This window comes from Gallus gallus, chromosome 1 (genome assembly GCF_016699485.2).
Source record: "Gallus gallus isolate bGalGal1 chromosome 1, bGalGal1.mat.broiler.GRCg7b, whole genome shotgun sequence".
Classification (NCBI taxonomy): Eukaryota; Metazoa; Chordata; class Aves; order Galliformes; family Phasianidae; genus Gallus; species Gallus gallus.
The window spans coordinates 96450153-96471282 of record NC_052532.1 but is presented as its reverse complement, the minus strand read 5'-3'; the positions used below and the strand labels follow the sequence as shown (position 1 = coordinate 96471282).

Genomic DNA, 21130 nt, shown 5'->3' with positions numbered 1-21130 from the left:
ACTGAACTGTTCTATTCTAGATAAGACAGAAACTTATTGTTTATGTATCTGCCCAAAAATACTATACATATTAAGCTATTTACCATTAAGTTCACTGCAACAACTATCCTAGATACGTTATGTTACCTGGTCCCAAATCCAATTCTCTCTTAACTGACACTGAGATAAGAACATAGCCAAACCATTCACCACACGGATTCTCTGACTTCACTTTTCCAACAAGTATTTAATTATTTTTGCATGATTTTATTTATCAGTTTTACTGACATCACTTTGAAGTCTATTCCCCTGACAAATTACTTTCATTTCCTAGAGACTGAGGAAGGAGAGAAGAGCTTATTTTTGGAAACTAATAAAAACTCTGTTTGAAAGGTTTACTCCTTAAGACTGTTCAAAGTGAAAAAGATGAAAAAACTTAACCAAAATAGTTAAGATTTTATCACTGTTACCACAATCTTCATCTAGTGAGAGAAAAAATGAGACTACAAGTAATCTAGAAAATTCTTTTCCGGCTGCTCCTACCTAAGATTGAATTCAAAGAAATAATGTATTCTTTTTATGTTGAAAAAATACAAGATGTTCTGAACTTCAAAAACGTAGTATTAACTATAATTTGTACTTGAAATGTGTTATATTAACATGCAATGCATTCAAAATAATAAAGCCGTAGTATGAATTAATACATAAAAACCAAGCAAAGACTTGTAATATTGGTAATAATCCAGCCTACTGCAAACCTAATATCACGATGGTGTGCCTATCAATCACAGGCAAACAAATCCAACTCTTATTCCCAACTATACTTTCAAGTAAGTGAATCTTATCATAGGAAGGGTACTTGCAACATTTTAATAATCTAATATAATTAGAATGCTATATAATACATATCAAGCATGGAAAACTAAGCACAGTGAATATTTCCATTATTTCTCAATAACCTGACAGAAGTAAATGGCAGTGAGGATTGCTAATCATTAACTGATAGAATTATTTTATTTCTACTAAGGAGTTTGATTCAAAAACAGGCACATACACTCAAAAAACAAATAAACAAAAATCAAAACAAAAGTAGGGCTCCACCACTAGAGGATATGTAAAGTATTTATCCCTAATATGACTTTCATTCAACTGTAGTCCCCTAGTAGTCAGGTTTCAATTCAGAAAAACTACGGTTTATTTCTCATACTTTTCCCCACTATTTCTGCTCATGTATTTATTTAAGCCTGTATGCCTGTAAGCCAGGTTTATTAATTTCAGGAAGTGAGCTATAGCCATGAAAACTGAGAAAGTTTATACGTAATCTATGTGTGTGTTAGCACTAATACACTTTCTGACACTTTTCACCAGCATATTCTGGAAATACTATTTCCTTTAGCTGAATTCAGCCCCAGATACAAATAGATCCCTACTATTGTGACTTACTCTTTAATGACATAGAAAACAGTTTGGAAGGAAATAGCCTCATCTGACACCTGTCTCAAAAATTGCTTTTAGGCCTCAAGACTGCCAAGTCATTTCACTGGGTAAGAATATTAGCAACATTACAACATTAACACTGACTATATTTAAACTAACTTCTTAAATAGAAACACCTTTTGATCCCACTTTATCCCTCAGGGCATTACTTCATATTTTTTTAAAAAAGTTAGCTTGGTATGTAACTTAAGAGTAAAATAATAATTTCCTCCATTACAATAAACATAAAGGCATAATTTTGCTTAACAGTTGCCAGGGAACTATGCACGTTCCAAAACATACCAGATACATTATATAATACCTGACCCAAGAAAAAATACATATGTATTTTAGAAACATAACTTGACATGTTCAAAGAGAAGTTAACCCAAGCTGTAATTAAAAGTAAATCCCCATAAGCAGGGCAGGGCAGGACGTCTGGAGAGACTGTTAAAAACATAAGTGAAGCATTAAAAAAAACTGAGGAACCAGACAACCAAGTTGAATCACAAAGCTTTCCGTTGTATTCTCCTCACCACTATCAGAGCTAAGGAATTTCAAATCAGGAAGGAACTGCTGGGCAATTACTGTATACAAGGCTGTTTTCTGACTAATTAGTACACGTTGCTGAGAACCCATAAGTCACTAGCCATCTCCATCACTTTTACAGTCACACCATGTTAAACAGTGCTTTTCAAGTACAAACACACAAGCATGTTCAACTCCCTAGCAATGTGGAGAACCTGGACCTAGAAAATGACTTTCTGACCATCAGGCACACAGGTCAGCACAAGGCTTCAGATCACTCGCTTCTGCAGTTCTACTGATGTGCAAAATAAAAGAGAAATCCCATTATGTGAGTGTGATCCCTACCAAAATAAGTTCCTGTGCAAGCTCAGGGCCAAAAATGGTAAATACCTGACTTTACTCTGCAATCCGTGAGTTTAAAATGCGAAACCATGGTGAGATTACAGTAAACACAAAACCACATGCAATCACCAGTTTCCTTGTATATATAAAGCATACCACAGATCTGATAAAAAGAAACATTAAGGGATCTTTCTTCGCATTTGTCCAAATCTTTCTTTACATTCCCTGAAATTATACATTTGGGAGGTGAAATATCTCATGATTCAGAGATTATCTGATGTGTCCCAGCTAGAAATGACAGCTAGTCTTCCTCCATCACTTGGAAGACTCTTGTTTTGAAGAGTCCCTAGTTAATTCTGAATTGTTAAGGAAACAAAAAAGGTGAGAGAGGAAAATTGGCTTGTATTTTTTTCATCATTTATATGTCTACTGGAAGACTGTGCAGTCCGTAGTATGCTGTATAAGTTTGGATTTTTTCCTTACTGTATTTTCTAAGTAGCATGCAGGCCGGTACTAAAAGCATCTCACTCATCTCAGGCTTACAGATAGCACTACTTGATAATATTAGATCATGAAACTTTAACGGCTTAATTACTTTGACATAATTTTTAAAGCCACCACCTTTGTCTCATCTAGTTTGCAAAACACGGCCACCACTTTCACTTGACCTGTAAGGCCACTATCTTTTGACCAACTGAAATTTTTAACTCTTGTAAACTCCTGTAACATACACTGGTAACCCAGCAAGCAGCCTGATCAAAGGCCATCTTGGATGAAGTAGTTTTGCATGGATAGAATACGCATTCTCATGCACCTCAAAGATGTAACTACTCTATGCCCTGTTCTTTGTACTATTTAAGAGTGTGAGGCATACACCAGTGATAATAAAGCAAAGTAAGCTCTAGGGGACTGGGAGCAAAGGAAGGGAAACAAGGTGTTTAATTCATTTTCACTAGACGTATCAAAAGCCCTAGGTCACGTTACACCTCTATTCCGTGAATGGGACAAATGTTAGCAGTCTCCATAAAAGGAAACTTCAGCCTCCTTAGCCTAGAAGCTGCTAGTTATGTCAGTCATGCTGAGGGATGGTGGTTTGTGATCTTAACTACTGTTCAGCTCAACTCAGATCACACTCCTCTTATTGGAGAAGAGAGGATCTGAAACAAGAAGCACAAGTACTCATTATCCCTCTATTTTCAAAATAGCAACAGTTTAAAATACGGTTCATTTGTGAATAAAGCTACTTGCAGTAAACACAATCAGGACGTAGGAATGTTGACTTCTTTCTCAGAAGAGTTGAGAAGAAAACAAATACAAAACACCAGACTGACTTGAACTTTTCCTGCAGGATAAATGTTTGCCTTTCAATTTGCCAGTTGCTCATCTACTTGGGCAGATTCTCAAGTGAAGTAATTAACACTGGTTCACTGACTTCACCAGAAATGCACTCACTCACAACAGGTAAAGCTGACCTATATTAAAGCAGCATTTCACACTAAGGAAGACTTGCCTAAAGAATGTTGAAACCAACCACAGCGCATTTCTTCGCACACTCAATTATGCTGAATGTCTATCTTTCCTCTTCTCTGAGGGCCCACATTCCTCTTACACCGTAGCAATAAAAAGGTGACTGATTACACAACCAGAAAGTTCTAACTGCAGATCTAACTGGTCAGCCCCGTCCCATTCACAGCTTTTGGATGACTAGACAAAGCATGTGAAAGCCTGAACAATTGCCCTTGGAACTTCTTAAAGGGAGTGGTGGCTGCGGCTGCCAGACTTTAGGTTACAGAACTCTGTTTTCAATTGAAATATTCTGGATCTTGCCAGCCGTCCTTCTTTTAACCGTCAGAGGCGTGTTCTGTCTGGAGCTCGTGGTTCCTTCTGACTGGCAGTGCACCATAACGAAAGAAGGCCCGAAACAAAAAGGGCTGGAGATGAGGCACAGAGAGAGAAAGAAAATTCTTGCACTTCCAAAAAGAAAATTCCTAGGATATCTCCACACCCTTCCATTTCTTTTCCTACCATGCATAAATGTAAGCCTCAATACATAATCCAAACCACTAACGAAAGAAAAAAAGAAATATCTCTAGAACCACTGATTTAATATACTTGGGAGATGTACAGAAGTACTCAGTAGCACAAGAAGAATAAGGACATGAGGTTCTATAGCAAAATAAAGCAATACCTAGACCTCGGTGGAAAAGACGTGCTCTAAAAAAAAAGTCTCTTCCTGAACTCGGGTGAAAATGAACTGTTCATCTGCAGATTTCATGGAACAGGCTCCGGGAAAACTGCAGGAATGTTATTGTGAGTCTGACACAAGGGAATCACTTTCTATCAACAGGTATCCACAAGCAAACATAAATAAAAGCTTGCACTGTTGTTACAATCTCTATATGCTTTTCCCCATTAGCTGATTAAACGAGGATATAGTGACTGTAAGCAAGTTTTTATATCAAGTAAGCACACTTGCTTTTTTCTTTCTTTCTTTTTTTAATTAGCTTAACCTTGTTAAATCAGCTCTTATACTTACTAGGGCATGACATTGTTTACATAAGACTAAGTGCAAAATCCTGACCTCTGTATTTCCAATTGTGACTTCAGAGAATAGAGGCCACTCATCCTATCCTAGTTCTTACAACTTTAATTATGCTCGACAAGGCTGCTGTGCTTTAAAGGTATCATTTACCAAGAACAGAAAGTGTTTATTTTTATTTCCATTAATCACTTCCATTTTGTTTTATTCCATGTATATGCCAGGCCATTTGCAAAGAGAACTACTGTCAGAATGGATCACCTCTTCAGACATGATTGAACAGTTTCTTACACAAGTACAGGGTCTTATAAAAATGCACACCATTCTGCCTATATTTCATGTAAATGAAATAAATCAATGAAATTCAAAAAAGCATCCAAATTGTTTGGCTCTAAGAAAACTTTAATTAGAAAGGGGGAAGAGTTGGGGTTGACAAGTCCAAACTGTCTCATTTTTTCTAACGTCAACACAGTGAATCAGGTTAGTATCTTATACAGAAAGGTTACAATTTCTTATAAAAACTTCCATGTCACTCAAAGAACACATATTCCCATCCCACATAACTAATTTCCATATACTTCAGTTCAACAGCAAGTGAGAAAATTGAGAGGAATTCAAGTTACCAACAGAACTTAAGAACTATCTAGAATGAAAGCTTAAATACACTAGGGAAGTTTTATTGGGGTTGTAGCTCAATAGGTTCTTTGAATTATTTAATGGCATATGAGCAAATCTAAAATACATTCATGTATAAAATTTAAGCTATAATAGATACCACTTACTTTAAAGCCATCATCATTTCACTTCACATTCAGAAGATGAACAGCCTAAATCAAAATTGTGTTAAATTCAGCTCACTTAACGGGACTTAGGAATTGAAATAAGTATGTAGTTTGAACTTTATGGCAAACTGCACAATCTTCACATTTTCTTTTCTGTACCACATTAGCTACTTGCTCACTAGACATAAACGGGTAGAAAACAAGAGTTTCTTTGTTTGCGTACATTAACTTAAAGCTGTAAAATGCATTCAGCCAAACTTTCACCTTTAAACCTTAACCTGACTTGTAACAACATTTGTAGCCTCTAAAATTACACTGCATGCACCCAGACGGAGTTAATCACCCTTCACTTTTGATGCGTAGAATAATGATCTACCACTTAAAATTGAGCCTTTAAAAGCCTGAAGAAAAATACGTACATATCTGTGTCCTAAATCTGCAGTGAAATAACAAAACTCTACCTAGCACTGCCCAGCTGAAAAGGAAAACAAAACAAGACACACAACTTGTAGCTCATGAAAGTTTAAAATAAGTGCATTTAAAGTCTCTACAGAGACGAAATTCATGCTTCCCAGCACATGCTATTGATCAGACACCTGGTACTTCTAACCAAAATAGACTAGTCACACAGGAATAGTCTGACTTACTTTTTTCTTAAAACTCTTGTTAGAAGAGAAATTAGAGATTTGGAAATAGCGTGTTCTAAAAGTTGATGAGCACGCTTTAATTTTTAACAGCTAGTATCGTTCTTCCTTTAAAGAAGTCATCTATGTTTAATGTTTCATTTACAATATATTACAATTTCAACCAAATTGTATCTAGTAAGAACTAGACTCTGTATTCATTTTCAAACTTAAGTAGACAGCAAAAAATATTGAACTACTTCTATTTTAGCTTTTTTGTTTGTTTTTAGATCAGAATCCATACAAAGATAAATCTTAAGGTTCATTTATTACTTCTCTCACAATCCTGGCTAAGAGTCAGAAAAAGAGAACACGTTATATAGCACAGTAAAATTCAAAGCTGAATGTTTTGAAAAAAGCTATTAGTTGAGCAAATTAAAACAATCAAATCAAGTAGATAAAAAAATGTGTGGGGTTTTGTTTTGTTTTGTTTTGTTTTTTTTTGAAAATAAGGGAAGGAATGAGTTCCACAGAATATATACCAACAGCACCAACACTACAGGACATGCAACAAAGCCAGCCTTGCAGTGACTGATAAAAATGGACACTAAATTGTGGAGTTCGATTATCCTTGAAACTTTCCACAAAGTTTACAAGTGACATGATTAATCGTCTGATTTCCCTCCTCTACTACTCTTTTCCATGTAATATCACACATTCACATAGTGACATACAGCTGGAGGTAAAAAATCAAAATCAGCAGTGAGAACTCCATTGACTTGAAGGAGCTGAGAATTCATACAGGTTTTGTTTTTCTTCCTCAAGCCACAAAAGGAATGGGTCGCTGCTTCTTTCATTTCTGCTAATATAGAACAGGGACCTATTTTTCTCTTTATTACTGTTTTTTGTTGTTGTTTTGTTTTCAGCAAGGAATCCCTCATTTTAAAACAAGTCCTAACGAGTACATCACAGTCCGTACATATAATGTGTTGGGTGGAGTAAGAGCCCTCAGAAACACAGTGCACAGTGCCAGTAATGGACTTGTCGCCAACACCCTGTGATTTCATGACTGCTAAAACAAAAACAAATGCCACGTTCAGCTCATTGCAAAGAAAAGGATTCATTAAGTGGATGTGGCTTTTTACTTGACTTGCATAGAGTGAGTAGAATAAAACTTAGTTTTATGAGATGCAAAGTGATTAGCTGCAAGCAGACAGGAATTGTGATAAAATGACCAAATAAAATGACTAACACAGTTTATTTCTAATTAATGCTGGACTCTCCACCATGAATTTTTAGCTAAAAGATTGCTGCTTTCCTTCCTGAAATAAGGTAAGAGGCAAATAATATGTATATTCTGTAAATTTATGTAAAATAAAATGTAAATTGCTATCAAAGACAGAAATACCAATCCTAACGACACGATAATCTGAGGGAAGACACTAAACCAATCTTTTTGGAATAAAAATTGAATTCTTTCACTATTGAATAGGCATTTCTCTTCCAAATTCACAAGTTATCAATCACAATTAGATGTTCTCAACACCAGTGAGCCTTATAATAAAAAGACACAACAAAAACAAAAGCCGCCTGTATAAACAGCATTCATTGCTTCTGGTCAGAACACTAAGACACCAGGTCAACCTAAACCTGCTGGATTTTTTAGGCTACCTGCACCAGCAATAGCAGAGAAAACAACCCCATCTGATAGAGGGTGGGTGTGGTGGGGGGTGAGCAGCAGGAAATTAAGCATTCTCATTCCACATTAGGCTAATAGATGCATACAGATAAGAATGGAGCAATTGTCTGGCTTTAAAAATTCTTACTCGTTTTCCATTGAAAGAATAAGTAAATCAAAATTTGAAAGACAACCAAGACAGACATCAAGTAAGTGGGGAAAACGGCAATATAAAAAGCCAAGAAATGCTGTCAGCAGAGATTTTTTTCAGCAGTGCAATTTAGGGAACCTCAACCTCTAGAGATTAAAGGTAAATTCTATTTTAGTATTTGTAGCCATAAGCCCCAGAGGAATGACACCTTATTCCAAAAGAACCTACCTCACTGTCTACCTCTATAAAATTGTTGAATGCAGTCACTTATTTTAAACAGTAATATCATAAATGCCAGTGCTTGTTTTATTGTTACAGTTCTACAAGTATTAATGAACACATGCTTCATTTTAGCGGAGGGGATTCTCTGCTCTCCTCACTAAAAACTTGAAAGCAAACAGAAGTATACTCACATCACTACTACAAGCCTCCTGTAGAATGACAGCCTTTGAAGATTTCAAACGTTATTCCTGATATGATTCCAAACTACATTACCATTCAGCTCAGTAACTGCCAGAATCATGCTGAAGAAAAAATAAATGCTCTGTATGTCTCTATTCTCGTTTCTGTTTCTATTTTTCACTATATTACTCTACCTACAGGTTTATATATATATAAAAGCAAAGAAAAAAGCAAAGTACTCACCAGCATCAAAATTCAGTCCTGCACATTCTTTCATATTGGAAGACCTACATTACTGCATTCATGTTTTTATGGTCACAGAATATTACATAGATCAATTGTTCAGAAATTAATGTCTTAGTTTCTAAACTTAATAGCGGCACTTAACAGATTTCTCCTTGTATCAGTAAAGAATACTTACCTCCACCTTCTGCATCCAAGAGGTAAATAGTAGCCATGAATCTTTCTCTCTGCTCTGCGTCTAGTTTTAAATTATTCCTTTTAATTTTTAAAGGCTGTATAACCTAAGCAATGAATCTCATTAATCATTATTGAATGATTTAACCTAGCCATTCAGCTCCAGGTGCCCTTCGGTGCAAGCAATATGCTAATTCCTTCCAAGTTTTAACAGCTTTTGCAGTTGAAGCCATAATTTTCCACACTAATGGAGACAGGATTTCATTCCTTGCACAGGGCCTCCTTGCCAATCACTTCCATGCCAGAGCACTGGCCTGGTAAGATTGCCTTTAGTTACACTTCCATATCTCCTCTCCCGTGTTTTGCTGCTGCAATGTAGCCATCCTAAACTCATTGTTAACTAAGTTTTGGATGGCAAAAGGTAAAATAATTTCTTTTTACCATCCTATCCTAGCTTTTTCTCCTTTTCCCCCAAACTTTTTTTTTTCTTTTTTTTTTCTTTTTTTTTTTATCACCTCCTACTATGCAACACTTTCCTTGTGAAGTATTTGCCAACTGCTGTAACTTAGGCCACTAGCTGCCTTCCAAGAGAAAATGTTGCACTAAGAGTTGTTCTGTGAGTGGGAGGTGACAGGGGAAGATACTCAGAATTTGCAATTCCCATTTCTGAACCTGACTAGTATGCAAAAGAGCTTTTCTATCCAAAAATCTTTGTTCTCTGCAATAAGTACAGGCAACAATCTATTCCGGAGTTCGGGGCTTCTATCCTTTTCCAGGGTTTACATGTTCAGGCTTATTTGGTCAACAAGGTAGTAAAACGTACTACAAAAGTGACAAGAAGAAAAGGAATATGCAATTACACATATGTAATACAATATGAAATTATATTCTTATAAAATATACAAGAATACATGCTAATAAAATAATACTCAAACACATCTTTGACTGGCTTCTCACTCTGCATAGATCCATACACATACATGCAAATTCAACTAAGGCATATAGCTTACTGATTTAATTGGCTCATAAGGAAACATTCACCACCACTCATTTTCACATGGGCTGAGTACACACAATGATCCATGAACACTCACAGCTGAAAATAAAGTCTAACATTTTATGCACTTTAATTTAAACACTAGAATCAAGAGTTTCAAAAGGTATTACTGATTTTTAAGAGGCTCCAAATTTTGGCTGTAGATTTCCAACAGCTCACAGTGTCGTGGATTACAAGAATCTGAGTTTTAGTGTTTCCTGAAACTCAAGTCCTCTCTAAAGAATGCCCATCTGGTTACTATCAAAATCCTATTTCTTTTCCCCTTTACTTATTTCCACAAGAAAAGAGAGTTCATACTGTATACATCTCTAGGCCTATATCCTTGGTCACACACTATTCTAACATCTCACCTTAGAAGCTGTTGATGTCTATTATGCTACTGAAGAAGCAAATTACAAAAAGAGAATCTTCTGTATATGAATTCTAAATAGTAAACTGTTTTATATAACTAACCTTCAACATAATGGCAGTTAAGTAATTAGATAGCAGGCAATATAACTAACCCAGAATGCAAAGTCTTGCCTGGGGATATGCTAATTTCAGAATGCACAAAACTGCCAGCCAAGCAAAATTTAATGCAATACTAGTGTTCTTGCTCATGAAATAGTTCAACAATACTGAAGAAATTAAAATTCTGATTATATAGAAGACAGTTAAAGAAAGAGAAGACAAAGGACTGCAGAACTGGGTTAATTCAAAAAGTGCATTGATCATACAGTTCTCACACACTGCTGTTGAGGATGATGTTCAGGTTTCATTGGCTGGAAAGCCACCATGGGATACCCTGCACTTCAAGTCTGAGAAGACGTACTGTTTCAGAACTAAGCTTATTCAATTATCAAAGATGTAGAAAGCAAAATATTAATTTGAAGATTTTAAGACCTGGTGCTGAGATCTGACTGTCATCTTTGCAAATCTTTAATTGACACTAAGGGTTTTTCACATTATTTTAATGCTTTCTTATATTAGCATTAGATTTAAGGTAATGCAGCACCATGTTGAGCAAATACTTGCTAACCAAAAAAAAAAGACAGTTTGAATAATTTTGTGTATCTGACTATGCATTTCTTCAAAGATGATATGTGCTTCAGAATGTAACAGTCCAGAAAACAAGCATGTTTTCTGATAAAAAAGTTATTCGTGTCACTTCAATATTGTTACATCTCTATTTTCATCTAAACAGAACTTACAGTATATTTAAATACAAATGTTCTTTTTATTTTAGTGATTTATCTACATGTAAATAAATATTTAAACAAAGTACAGAAAGCCCTGTGCTGCTCTGGAAGTGTAAAGCCTAGCAGCAGAGAACACAAGGTAAACATACACTCCGGAATTTACCTCTACCATCAGTCAAGCTAATCCACAGTGGGATTCTCCCCTTATTTAGATATGGAATCCAATTGTTTCTTATGGAATTTTTTTGAAAGCCAAATGAGAAAAAACTCCACCACAGTTACTATTTTGAGAAGGTATGCATGTTAACACAAGTATTTTATATAGAATGTCAGGATTCTGACTGTGAAGATGAATACTTAAGACATCTTTATTAAAAACTCATGTTTTGATACACTACAGAGTGTATATAAAAAATAAGATCAAAACCAAATGTGCTAAGAATGACACTGAAGAAGATGGAGAGAGGCACTATTGGTGTTACAGAAATATACGTACTGAACTTCTATATCAGAAGGTAAAGTACGTGCTCAAGTTAGATTCTCGAGTTCTAAGCTATTGCAACAATCAGTTGACACTATTTCCCTAAAAGCCAAGTTATAAAGTACACAAGTTATCTGCAGTTCTTTGAATAGTGATGGAAGTAGCAAATATGAATATGTTTGAGAACCATAAAAGCATAAAGATGTAAAGTTGCTTTTTAAATGTATAAAACAATCATACCCTTTCCTTAGATCTGCAAATGCATTCTCTGCTGGCTATGCATAGATTCTTCTCTCTCCAAGTTTCTATTTCTCTCTCCCTCCCCTCCACTCCTCAACCCCCCAAAAGAAAAACCCCACAATTCTCTTTGCAAGTAAAAAGAAGTGAAAGATACAGTACTCAGTTATCCATTCATTTCTCTCACTGAAGACCCTCACAAAGGAGAAATGGCTTTTCTGTTCATGGGACACACAGCACTATACACACTTCACTTACCCTCTATCCATAACTTTGTCAATACGGAGGACATTTCTCCTCCTACTTATACCTGAAGTTAACCACAGGTTCATAATTGAGAATAGTTACCTTCCTTTTCCTCCAGCTAATTTTATGTTGCTGTTTTTGCATCAATTAAAACATTCCTGTCCTGAGAGGCATAACCTCTCATCTCTTAAAAGTGCTCTGGAATCAAGAGTTACCATTTATGTGGCTAAATACATGCTTTTTGAATCATCAGAAAAATCATTTTGTCAACTTAGAAAAAAATCTGGCATCCAGAATTCAATTCAACATATTAATTTGAGAAAGCTTATCATCATTTTCATGGAACAGTAATTTACAGCACCTGACCCAAGTCTTTCAGTACTGTGATAATTAACATGGAAAACGAAAACAGAATACAACAGCAGAATAACAGAACCCTGCACATTTGACTGAAAATTTGTAATTCAGTATTAGCTTCCAGGCTGTTCCTCAGTTTTACCTGTTCTGATTTTCCATACTATGAAGTCTCAATTTTGAGATTTTAACATAGCTGGCTACCATCAACAGCCCAAGCCTGTGTATGAAAATGTTTTATGAGAACAACTATTCTCTTTCTTCACATAATATGCCCTTCTACCCACACTAATTAAACGCTGATTTAAGGCTGATGCAATTGTCAGCCAAGAGGCATTCACATATGTGTGGAAGATACCATTACATTCTAACACTAGGATTGCCTACTTTTGTAGGAAGGTGTGAAGAGAAGGCCAGCTGAAGCACCTCTTCACTTTTTTTAGGTATTGAGAGTATCTCTAGGCAACTCCACACTCACCTCTTGTTCAAGCTTCTAGTCACCAACAGGAAAACACTCTTATTTCTCATTTACACCATTTATTGTACTCATAATACACCTCAGTCACTACTTAAGCTATTTCACTATTTACTCTACAATTTATGAAGAGGCACTCTGGTGAAGAGTTAAGGAAGGTTATCACCACCCAACGAGGTTATAGAGCTGAATATACAAATAAAATGTGTCAGGACCTCAGCATATAAAATTCTTGAGTGCCCTTTAGTTTGCTCAGAAAAAGCAAGGGTTTTACTAACTTCCTGACCCCAAAATAACCTCAAAATATTAACAACTATTAACAAAGAAAAGCCACACTCCTTGCTGTACAAGTGCACACACACAAGAGATTCAACACATTCACAAGGATGATCTACAGTATGAAAGAAATACTTTGAAAAAGATTTTGAAATAGCTACCATGGTACAAAGTCCGGTGACCATTATTCATACAGGGAATTTAAAGATGATAGTAATACATAAGAAATACATTTCAGAAGCTGCACAAGTGACGGGACTTGCTAACCCCAGTATATTTTTTTAATGAGACAAAACCATCCACTAATGAGACATAATATTACACTCGTTTAGGACTGTGAAACAGAACTCTCAGTTACTTAAGAAAATTAAGGGCCAAACCAGAAGCAGTATTAATTGAGAGAAAGAGAACAGGTTTTTCCCAAGTACAGCAGCAGATTTCTCAGCATTAAGTGTCTCGAGATCATTTTTAATCTGTACCTCTTATGAAGACTGGTTTTGATCCCCCACAGAACCTCCGTGGCAATCACTTCCTGAGCATTTTACATCAACACATCATTGGGCATGGATACAATAACCATTTGACATTAAACAGTACTGTTAACCTAGGTGCTGCTAGTTTCTGGTAATAAGTGTAACTGTCCCTCTATCTTTGTAGAACAAACCAGAACTTTTAGCCTACAGACTGAATAGCAGATACTGAAGTACACTTCATATGACTTAATGTTTTCTTCGTTATTACAGATTGTACACAGCAGTCCTGCAAAGTTCAAAACGCCAAGCTTTACAGCTGATGCCCTCACGCTATGTTAGTTCAGGACACTGGTAGAGGACTACATGGTGCAGAAGCAAGAACACATTTGGCAACAAATACTGACTGCAGCAAGTAAAAAAAAAGTCAGTTCAGATATCTTTCTTTTCTAAATAGGTATCCAAATCAATTACTAAATTGTATGAAAAAAAGTGTTTCTGGTTGAAACATAACAAATAATACGAATGCAATTTTTTAAAAAGGGGGAGGAAGTTTGTTCTCAACATATAACATCAGTACTCAGACAGATTAAACACCTGGGTAGTGGAGAAAGTTTCAGCACAAGTAAGGAATTAATAGCAGCACATGATGATTTCTTTTACAGTCTGAACTCCTTAAACATACTGCAAGTTTGGTCAGCTTTTTAAACTGCAAGCAGCTATCCTTCTTAATCATTCTTACAGTAGAATTACTTAGAACAGCACACAGTGCATTAGGGGTAGGTGAAAAAACACAGGTTTCTTTAATGCTTTCATGGATTACTTGGTTACAGGTCATGCACTCAGACATTCAGAAACCTTTGAATTACTGTGTAATTATATTTTAAAATCTTTTTTTTTTTTTTTTTTTTTTTTTTAATGAAGGCTTCTCTGAAAGTAATGCTTCCTATTTTATGACATCGCCCATGAAGTCAGAGGCGGATGTTGGTGTTAAAGACAGTAGAGTTTGAAGCTTCCCACCAATATTCCCTTACACGTTGTTGCTGTGTGACAGATGGCAGCAGAGGGGCAGTCTGGCAGAATGGAGTCTGACATGGAAGCACAGATGAAGCAAAGGTGTGTCACTGAATTCCTCCATGTGGAAGAAATGATATTCATCAATGCTTGCTGAATGCTTGTGGAGGCCAACCAATAGATGCGAGCAGCAGCAACAGCAGGTCACCTCTGCTGGCATTATTTTTGGAGCAACAAATTTCATTATTCTAATTATTATTCTTTCAATTACAATCTTCAGACTGAGATTATGGGAAAAGTACATAAATGTTTCTGGAGATACTCCAATACCACTACACGAAGGCTACAGATTGCTCTCTCATTGCAGAAGGGAAACTTCCCTCTTTAAGCACAAACTTAGATGTGCCAAAGAAATTACTGACCGATTTAATCTAATAGGTAGATCAGCCAACTGGAAAGGACCTCAGGGACACTCCACAGACAGCCTTAAACTATTAACCACTGGAAGATGACTCTCCCATAAAGGAATGTAAGAGACAATTTTGCCCTCCACTGGCTAGAACTATCAATGGAAACCATGCCTGCCTCAGTTGTGTAAGAGGCCCGATTTCACCCAGCGTAAAATCCCTTTATCAAATTCACCAATCCTGTTTGAAGTACAGTAATTGATACGGGATATCACAGACTGGGAAGGTGGAAAACACATTGAGCATGTGGGAATCAGCTATGCAGTGAAACACTACGTAGAAATATAAAAAATACTGTGAAGAGATCAGAAAATCAACTGGTGATGTACTTATCCTTACAGACTGCAATGAACGTGCACATGGAAAAAAAAAAACAAAAAAACAACTTTGACATTCCCATTCCCAGCAAAAGTGTTCATGCACATCACTCTGCGGACTACTGAAGACTTTTTATTTTCCCAAACACACCAATCTGATTTATTTTTTTTCTTTTTTGTGGGGAAGAAGGAGAGATGAGAACTCAATGGACTGTAAAGGAAAGGAGGAAAAGGGCCAGGAAGGTAGGTAAATACTCATGAAAACAAGGACACCAGAGAAGTACCACTTAAAGTAATTTTTCTTCTCACCTTTATGCAAAGCACCACTGAAATTACATTGTTAGAATAACCAGCTATATTCCAGCATTCAAAACAATTCAAAATTTAAATTTATGCAGCATTCATTAACCACAGGCTTAGATGAAAGAAGTTGCTTCACAGAGGCAACATCAGGGTAAGAATTAGGGGTTTTAAATACTAAGTGGTTTACCAATTACTGTTTTAACAAACACTAACCTACTTATCTTTTTATTATTGTAAAGGTTTCCTTGCTCCCCATCCCCCAGTTATTTCCCACCTCTCAGCAGAAGTTCCCAACATCCCCTTAAGAGCGTGACCACACAACCCGTTTATTCAGATGAGCTGCAAGGGAGGGAAGTGAAAACCTTCAGTGGAAAGGGGAGGAAAGGATCAATCAACCTGCAAGCAGATCAGCTGTCAACGGAACTGAAAGGATATCCATGCAGAAACAGCCATAGGTGACTCCTGTCCTTCCTTCTGCATTAAGGCCATCTGCCCTCAAACTTTGTCACGCCTAAGGTCTCTAGCATCCCTATTGTTCCAGGCAAGACCAACTGTTTGACCACATCATAACTTAGAGAAAGAGAAATCCTTCTGGTGAGGGAGTTAGAATAAAGTCCCCCTCTGGTGTTTGTCTCCATCTTTGTTATTGGCTTTACTTACAAGGCTAAATTAAAAAACCTCCACCATACATTCATGACTTTCCTTTGTTTCTTTGTCCCCAAGAACTCAGCTGGAGTCAACATTACTAGGGAAAATGTCCTTATCCCAAGGCAAAAACAAACAACACCACCAAAACAACAAACACATTCAGCATTTATTTGAGAGATACATGAGAGAATAAAAAAAAAAAAAAACAATTCTGAAAAACTGTTGCTTGGAACTTGGAATATCCCAGTCCAGAAAGGAGTTAGTACAGTGTGTATGAGGCCACATATGAGGGAGGATTGGTACAGAAGACTTCAAGAGCAAGCTAGGGAAAGGACTGTCCATTCCTGCTGCTTCTTCCATTAAATAAAGGTAACACAGAATCATAGAATGGCCTGGATTGAAAAGGACCACAAGGATCATCTTGTTTCAACCCCCCTGCTATGTGCAGGGTCGCTAACCACAACATGGAGAAGAGCAAGCCAAAGGTGGCACAACTAACATAGTTTAGAGTGGGGGTTAGAGGGTTAGAACTGCTCTCAAAAGAGAGAAATGCAAAAGTTTTCCACGCTCAAAGCCACAGAGCTAAACCTAATACCTAACAGCAAAAATGTAATAGTTAAATTTATGATACCATCTAGAAACAGACATAAGTTATTGCATTCAGTGACATAATTAAGACTTAAAGCTTCAGGCAGTGTACTTAAGGCTTTCAAAAACTTCATTCATTCATTTACTGACCAGGTGTCTCACACTACCACAGCTTTAATTACTCAAAGGGGTCCTCAGCGAACTTATAAAAATCAATTAAGGTTAGCTTGGGCACCGACTCGTACATTAGGTGTAACGCGAGGTTTTGCTGTATTTAGTCATCGCTCACTTCAACACGTGACAAAAGGAGCTGCTGGGAGCGTGGAGGCACACTGCAGACAGATAGGTCTGGTCTCCTAAGAATAACAGGAAGCTTATGCAGAAAGGAAAACAAGAGCCAAGCACCAGATCCCCCCAGGACCGCTCCATTCGGATTAAGATACGCGCAAAACCCGGAGCGCTACACTGAGCGCCTCACCGCGAAGCGGAGCGACCCGGACCCGGTCTGAAGTCATACACGCTGCTCCATCGCATTCCTCAACACCATAATTTGATAGGGCGCTTAAAGAGAGAATCTGCAGGCGAACAGAATCTGCTATCAACAATACCCTATTAGCGCGGCCCTATCTTTAATCTACAGGCACGATAAGATGCCCCAACACACATAAGCCCCGCTCAAACAGTGACTAATGACCATTAATCCCTTCTATCTCCACAGCCATCTCTCCTTCTCCCATTTATCACGCTGACACTCCACTTTACACACATGGATAAACTTTAACCGAGGACGGAGGCGAGGCAGACCCCGTCCCGGCGGCGGCCCCTCGCACGCGGTAACGGCGGCCGCGGGGCAGGGGCGCGCTACCTGAGGCCGCTACCCGCTCCGAGCCCCGGCCGAGCGGAACGAGCGAGAGGAGGGAGCCGCTTCCCGCCGCCCCCACCGACGGGGTGCGCCCAGCGGCCCTCCCCAGCCCACGCGCCGCGTCCTCCCCGGCTCCAGCCGCCTCCGCGCCCCGCCGGCGAAGCCGGGACGGGAGGCGCGGAGAGGTCCGGAGCAGCCCGCTGCCCCCCGCCGCAGTCCCGCGCCCCCTGGCTCTCCCGCCGGCAGCGGTTACCTGAGGCGAGGCAGAGTAATCCACAGAGGTAAAAGTGAGCAAACTCCGCAACCATTGTCCTCAGGTGGCGCCTGCAGACAGTCTCATGCCAGAAGAGCCCCCACTTGTAATCCCACAGCGGCTCGACGCGAGCGCGGCTCCGTAATCCCGCGGCGCTCGGCACTGTCACACCCGGGTGCTGCGAGCGCACGCCGACCCCGCTCTCCTCTCTCTCGGCCCGGGCGTTCCTCCGTGACACTTCCAAGGACCATTCACAGCGACGGCAGAACACAAAAGAGCCCCGCTTCTCCGCAGCCGCCGCTCACGAGTTGCTCCTCCGGCCCGAGACTTTGTTCGGTGCCCGGGACGCGCACAACAAAGAGCTCCGGGAGCGACGCGCACGTAGCGGCTCCCGCTGCCCTCCTTCCCGCGAGTCACTGAGCGCGGGGCTGGAGGCGGGCAGAGCGCGGCGGCGGAGCGGCGGCGGCCCCCGCTCCCATCACGGGGGAAGGCGGCGGGGCGGGCGCGTCGGGGGCCGCACTCACGCAGGGGAGCCCCGGCGGCAGCTCCCAGCCCTGCCCAGCATCGCCGCCGCCCCCTGCACGCGGGAACCACACGCTCGCCCCCTCCCCAGCGCCGGAGGAGGGCACAAGAGGGGGTAAGGAAAGAAGGAAGGAAACGTTGGGAGCAAAACTTCCCCCGGCCGACGCCCCCACCCACCCTCCCTCGGTGCGGCGGCGGCGGGAGGAGGAGGAGCACTACCCGCCTGCCCCTGAGCAAGCTGCTCAACTTTCTGCTGTCACGCTGGGCCGCCTCGGTCTTCCCCGCCCGGCCCCCGCAGCTCTGCTGCCGCCACGGGACACCGCGAAGGCGCCGCACCTACACGGCCCCGCACCCGGCGCAGCGCAGCCCCCGCCCCGCCCCGCCCCACGCAGCCCGGCCTGGCCCGCCCCGCCCCCGCAGAAGGTACGGCGCGGGGCGGCGCCGGCCCTCGGCGGGTAGCAGAGGTGCCCCGGGCAGGCTCAAGCTGCCCCCGGCAGCGCCTCAGCGTGGTGCAAGGCTGCCTTCGGGCGGGGGACCGCGGCGTGAGGCGAGTGGGCAGCGGTGCTCGCAGAGCATCTCCCACTCCAAACTCAAGCAAACGTATAAAGCCCTCCAGGCGTCCAGAACCCCAAAGGCTGGAAATAGCCTCGAGTTTGTGGAGGCCTTGTTCGTGATTACTGAAAGCATGGTTTGCAGTTGCTGGGAAATCCTGCAGGGTTACACACCCTCATCCCAAGACGGCGTTGGTCCCACGCTAGGAAACACCTTTAGGGCCAAGTAGCCCTGCTTTCCCATCACGGCTTCCCTGATTATTTCCCTTCCCTTTCCCCTGCCATAATTATCAATTGCATTGTCAGACAGCATAACAAATATAGGTGTGTGTAGTCAGACAGAGCATGGCCTGGTATCCCCAGTGGGGCAACGTGGCTGTGGCTTGTCAAATGATCCCTGGCAACAAGGCCTGGCTGTGCCACAGGCGTAGGCCAAACATCCGGCATGAGCCTTATCAGATTGCTGTTCTGCAAGTTGGTGCAAGGCCAAGTCCTGAACAGAGGCCTGTGAGCTGCCCTACACCATGATCAGTGTGGTGTAGCGCCTATGGGCTTTATCTGGTGGCACAAGAGTTAGTGGTGGAGCAAGGAGGCTTAACGCTGTAGGTGGAAATGGGAGGGAGGCCTGGAAGAAAGACTGCTGTCAGACAAGTCCAACACATGGCAGTACCGTCGCTTCACAGTAATGCTCCATGTATTTCTAGGTTTGATTCATTAGGTTGTAAGGATTGAGTGAGATGTAAAAAAGAAATTTAATTTCCAAGAAACATGTTGAAGATATTAACCCCATTACAAATGAGCCTTTTCTTGCAGTGAGATAATAAAACTCCAGAGAAAGAACCTTACTTTATTTCCCGTTGTAGGATTTATATGCACCCTCCACTGTTATCAACCAAACAGGTTCTGACGGTCACAGCCTCCATAAATCACATCACACTCATGCCATCATGCCAGAAAGTTTGCCCCATTTTACCTCCCTCACTGTGGCACAGAACTAAAAGTCCAACAAAAAAGGTTCTTGTGAGTACAGTGCATCTGTGTTCGTCTACTGTCCACAGTGAGCACATCCCCCCTTCACAGGGATTTCTTCAAGCCATACCTCACCAACAGTATTTCCTTCAGCTCAAACACTGTCCTCACACAATCATTTTGTGCTTTAAGAAACACAACTTAAATAGCACCTCCAGAATTAAAACACACAGCAGAAACAGGGAATAGGTCCTGGATAATCCCCGAACCCTAATGAGAAGTCTGAGATTTTGATGAATTAGTTACTGTTTTGTTTTGATTAAATGAATGTGAGTCATATGCACGGCTGAAGAGAAGTCTCAGAAGTTCATGTAATTCACCTCCCTGTTCCAAGGCAGGGTCAGATATGTAGACTCTCAACAGCAAAAGTATTTTAACCCCATTTATTTATTTAACCCATAAAAATTTCTAATGACTGAGATCTCATATCCTCTTCAAGTATCTGTTCCAGTTCCTGTATAGACAGATTGCCTTGGTGCCCAGACTATATAGTCTCCAGAATGAAAAGAAAACTTAAGGCCACCACAGATAAAATTCTGAGGGCATTTTTGTTACTCCTTCTGTGGTGATACAACTATCAGTGCTTGACAGGCTCACTTTTCTTGTGCTGGATTACATATTTTAATCTATTCCTTCTTTTAAAAAAGGCAAAACCACAATTCTGCAAGCAGGTCACTCTACAGGGAGTCTACATATTCTGTGAATGTGCATGCATTCATATAATTAATGTATACATATATCCATTTATGTGTATCATTTTTAGGTATTTCTGTTTTTAAGCGAAGCTGTAAATACTCCATGTAATCTTAAAAAATCATTTAAGTTCATTTATATGATGTATGTGATCCATCAACATAAATGAATCCATTTACTTTATATCTGGCT

General features: G+C 39.9%; 1 protein-coding gene across 7 annotated transcripts in view; it reads right to left on the bottom strand.

The window, feature by feature from the left end:
- Window positions 1–21130, bottom strand: part of ROBO1 (roundabout guidance receptor 1) — a 707723-nt gene that overhangs the window by 288438 nt on the left and 398155 nt on the right. For 2 of the 7 annotated variants that reach the window (XM_416673.8, XM_025144725.3), the window contains exon 1: window positions 18144–18558. The exons of the other annotated variants lie outside the window; for them this stretch is intronic. In XM_416673.8, coding sequence (XP_416673.5) covers window positions 18144–18198 — 55 coding nt within the window. In that variant the 5' untranslated portion in view covers window positions 18199–18558. Of the gene's footprint in view, window positions 1–18143; window positions 18559–21130 lie in introns of those variants that run through there. 7 annotated transcript variants of the gene reach the window in all.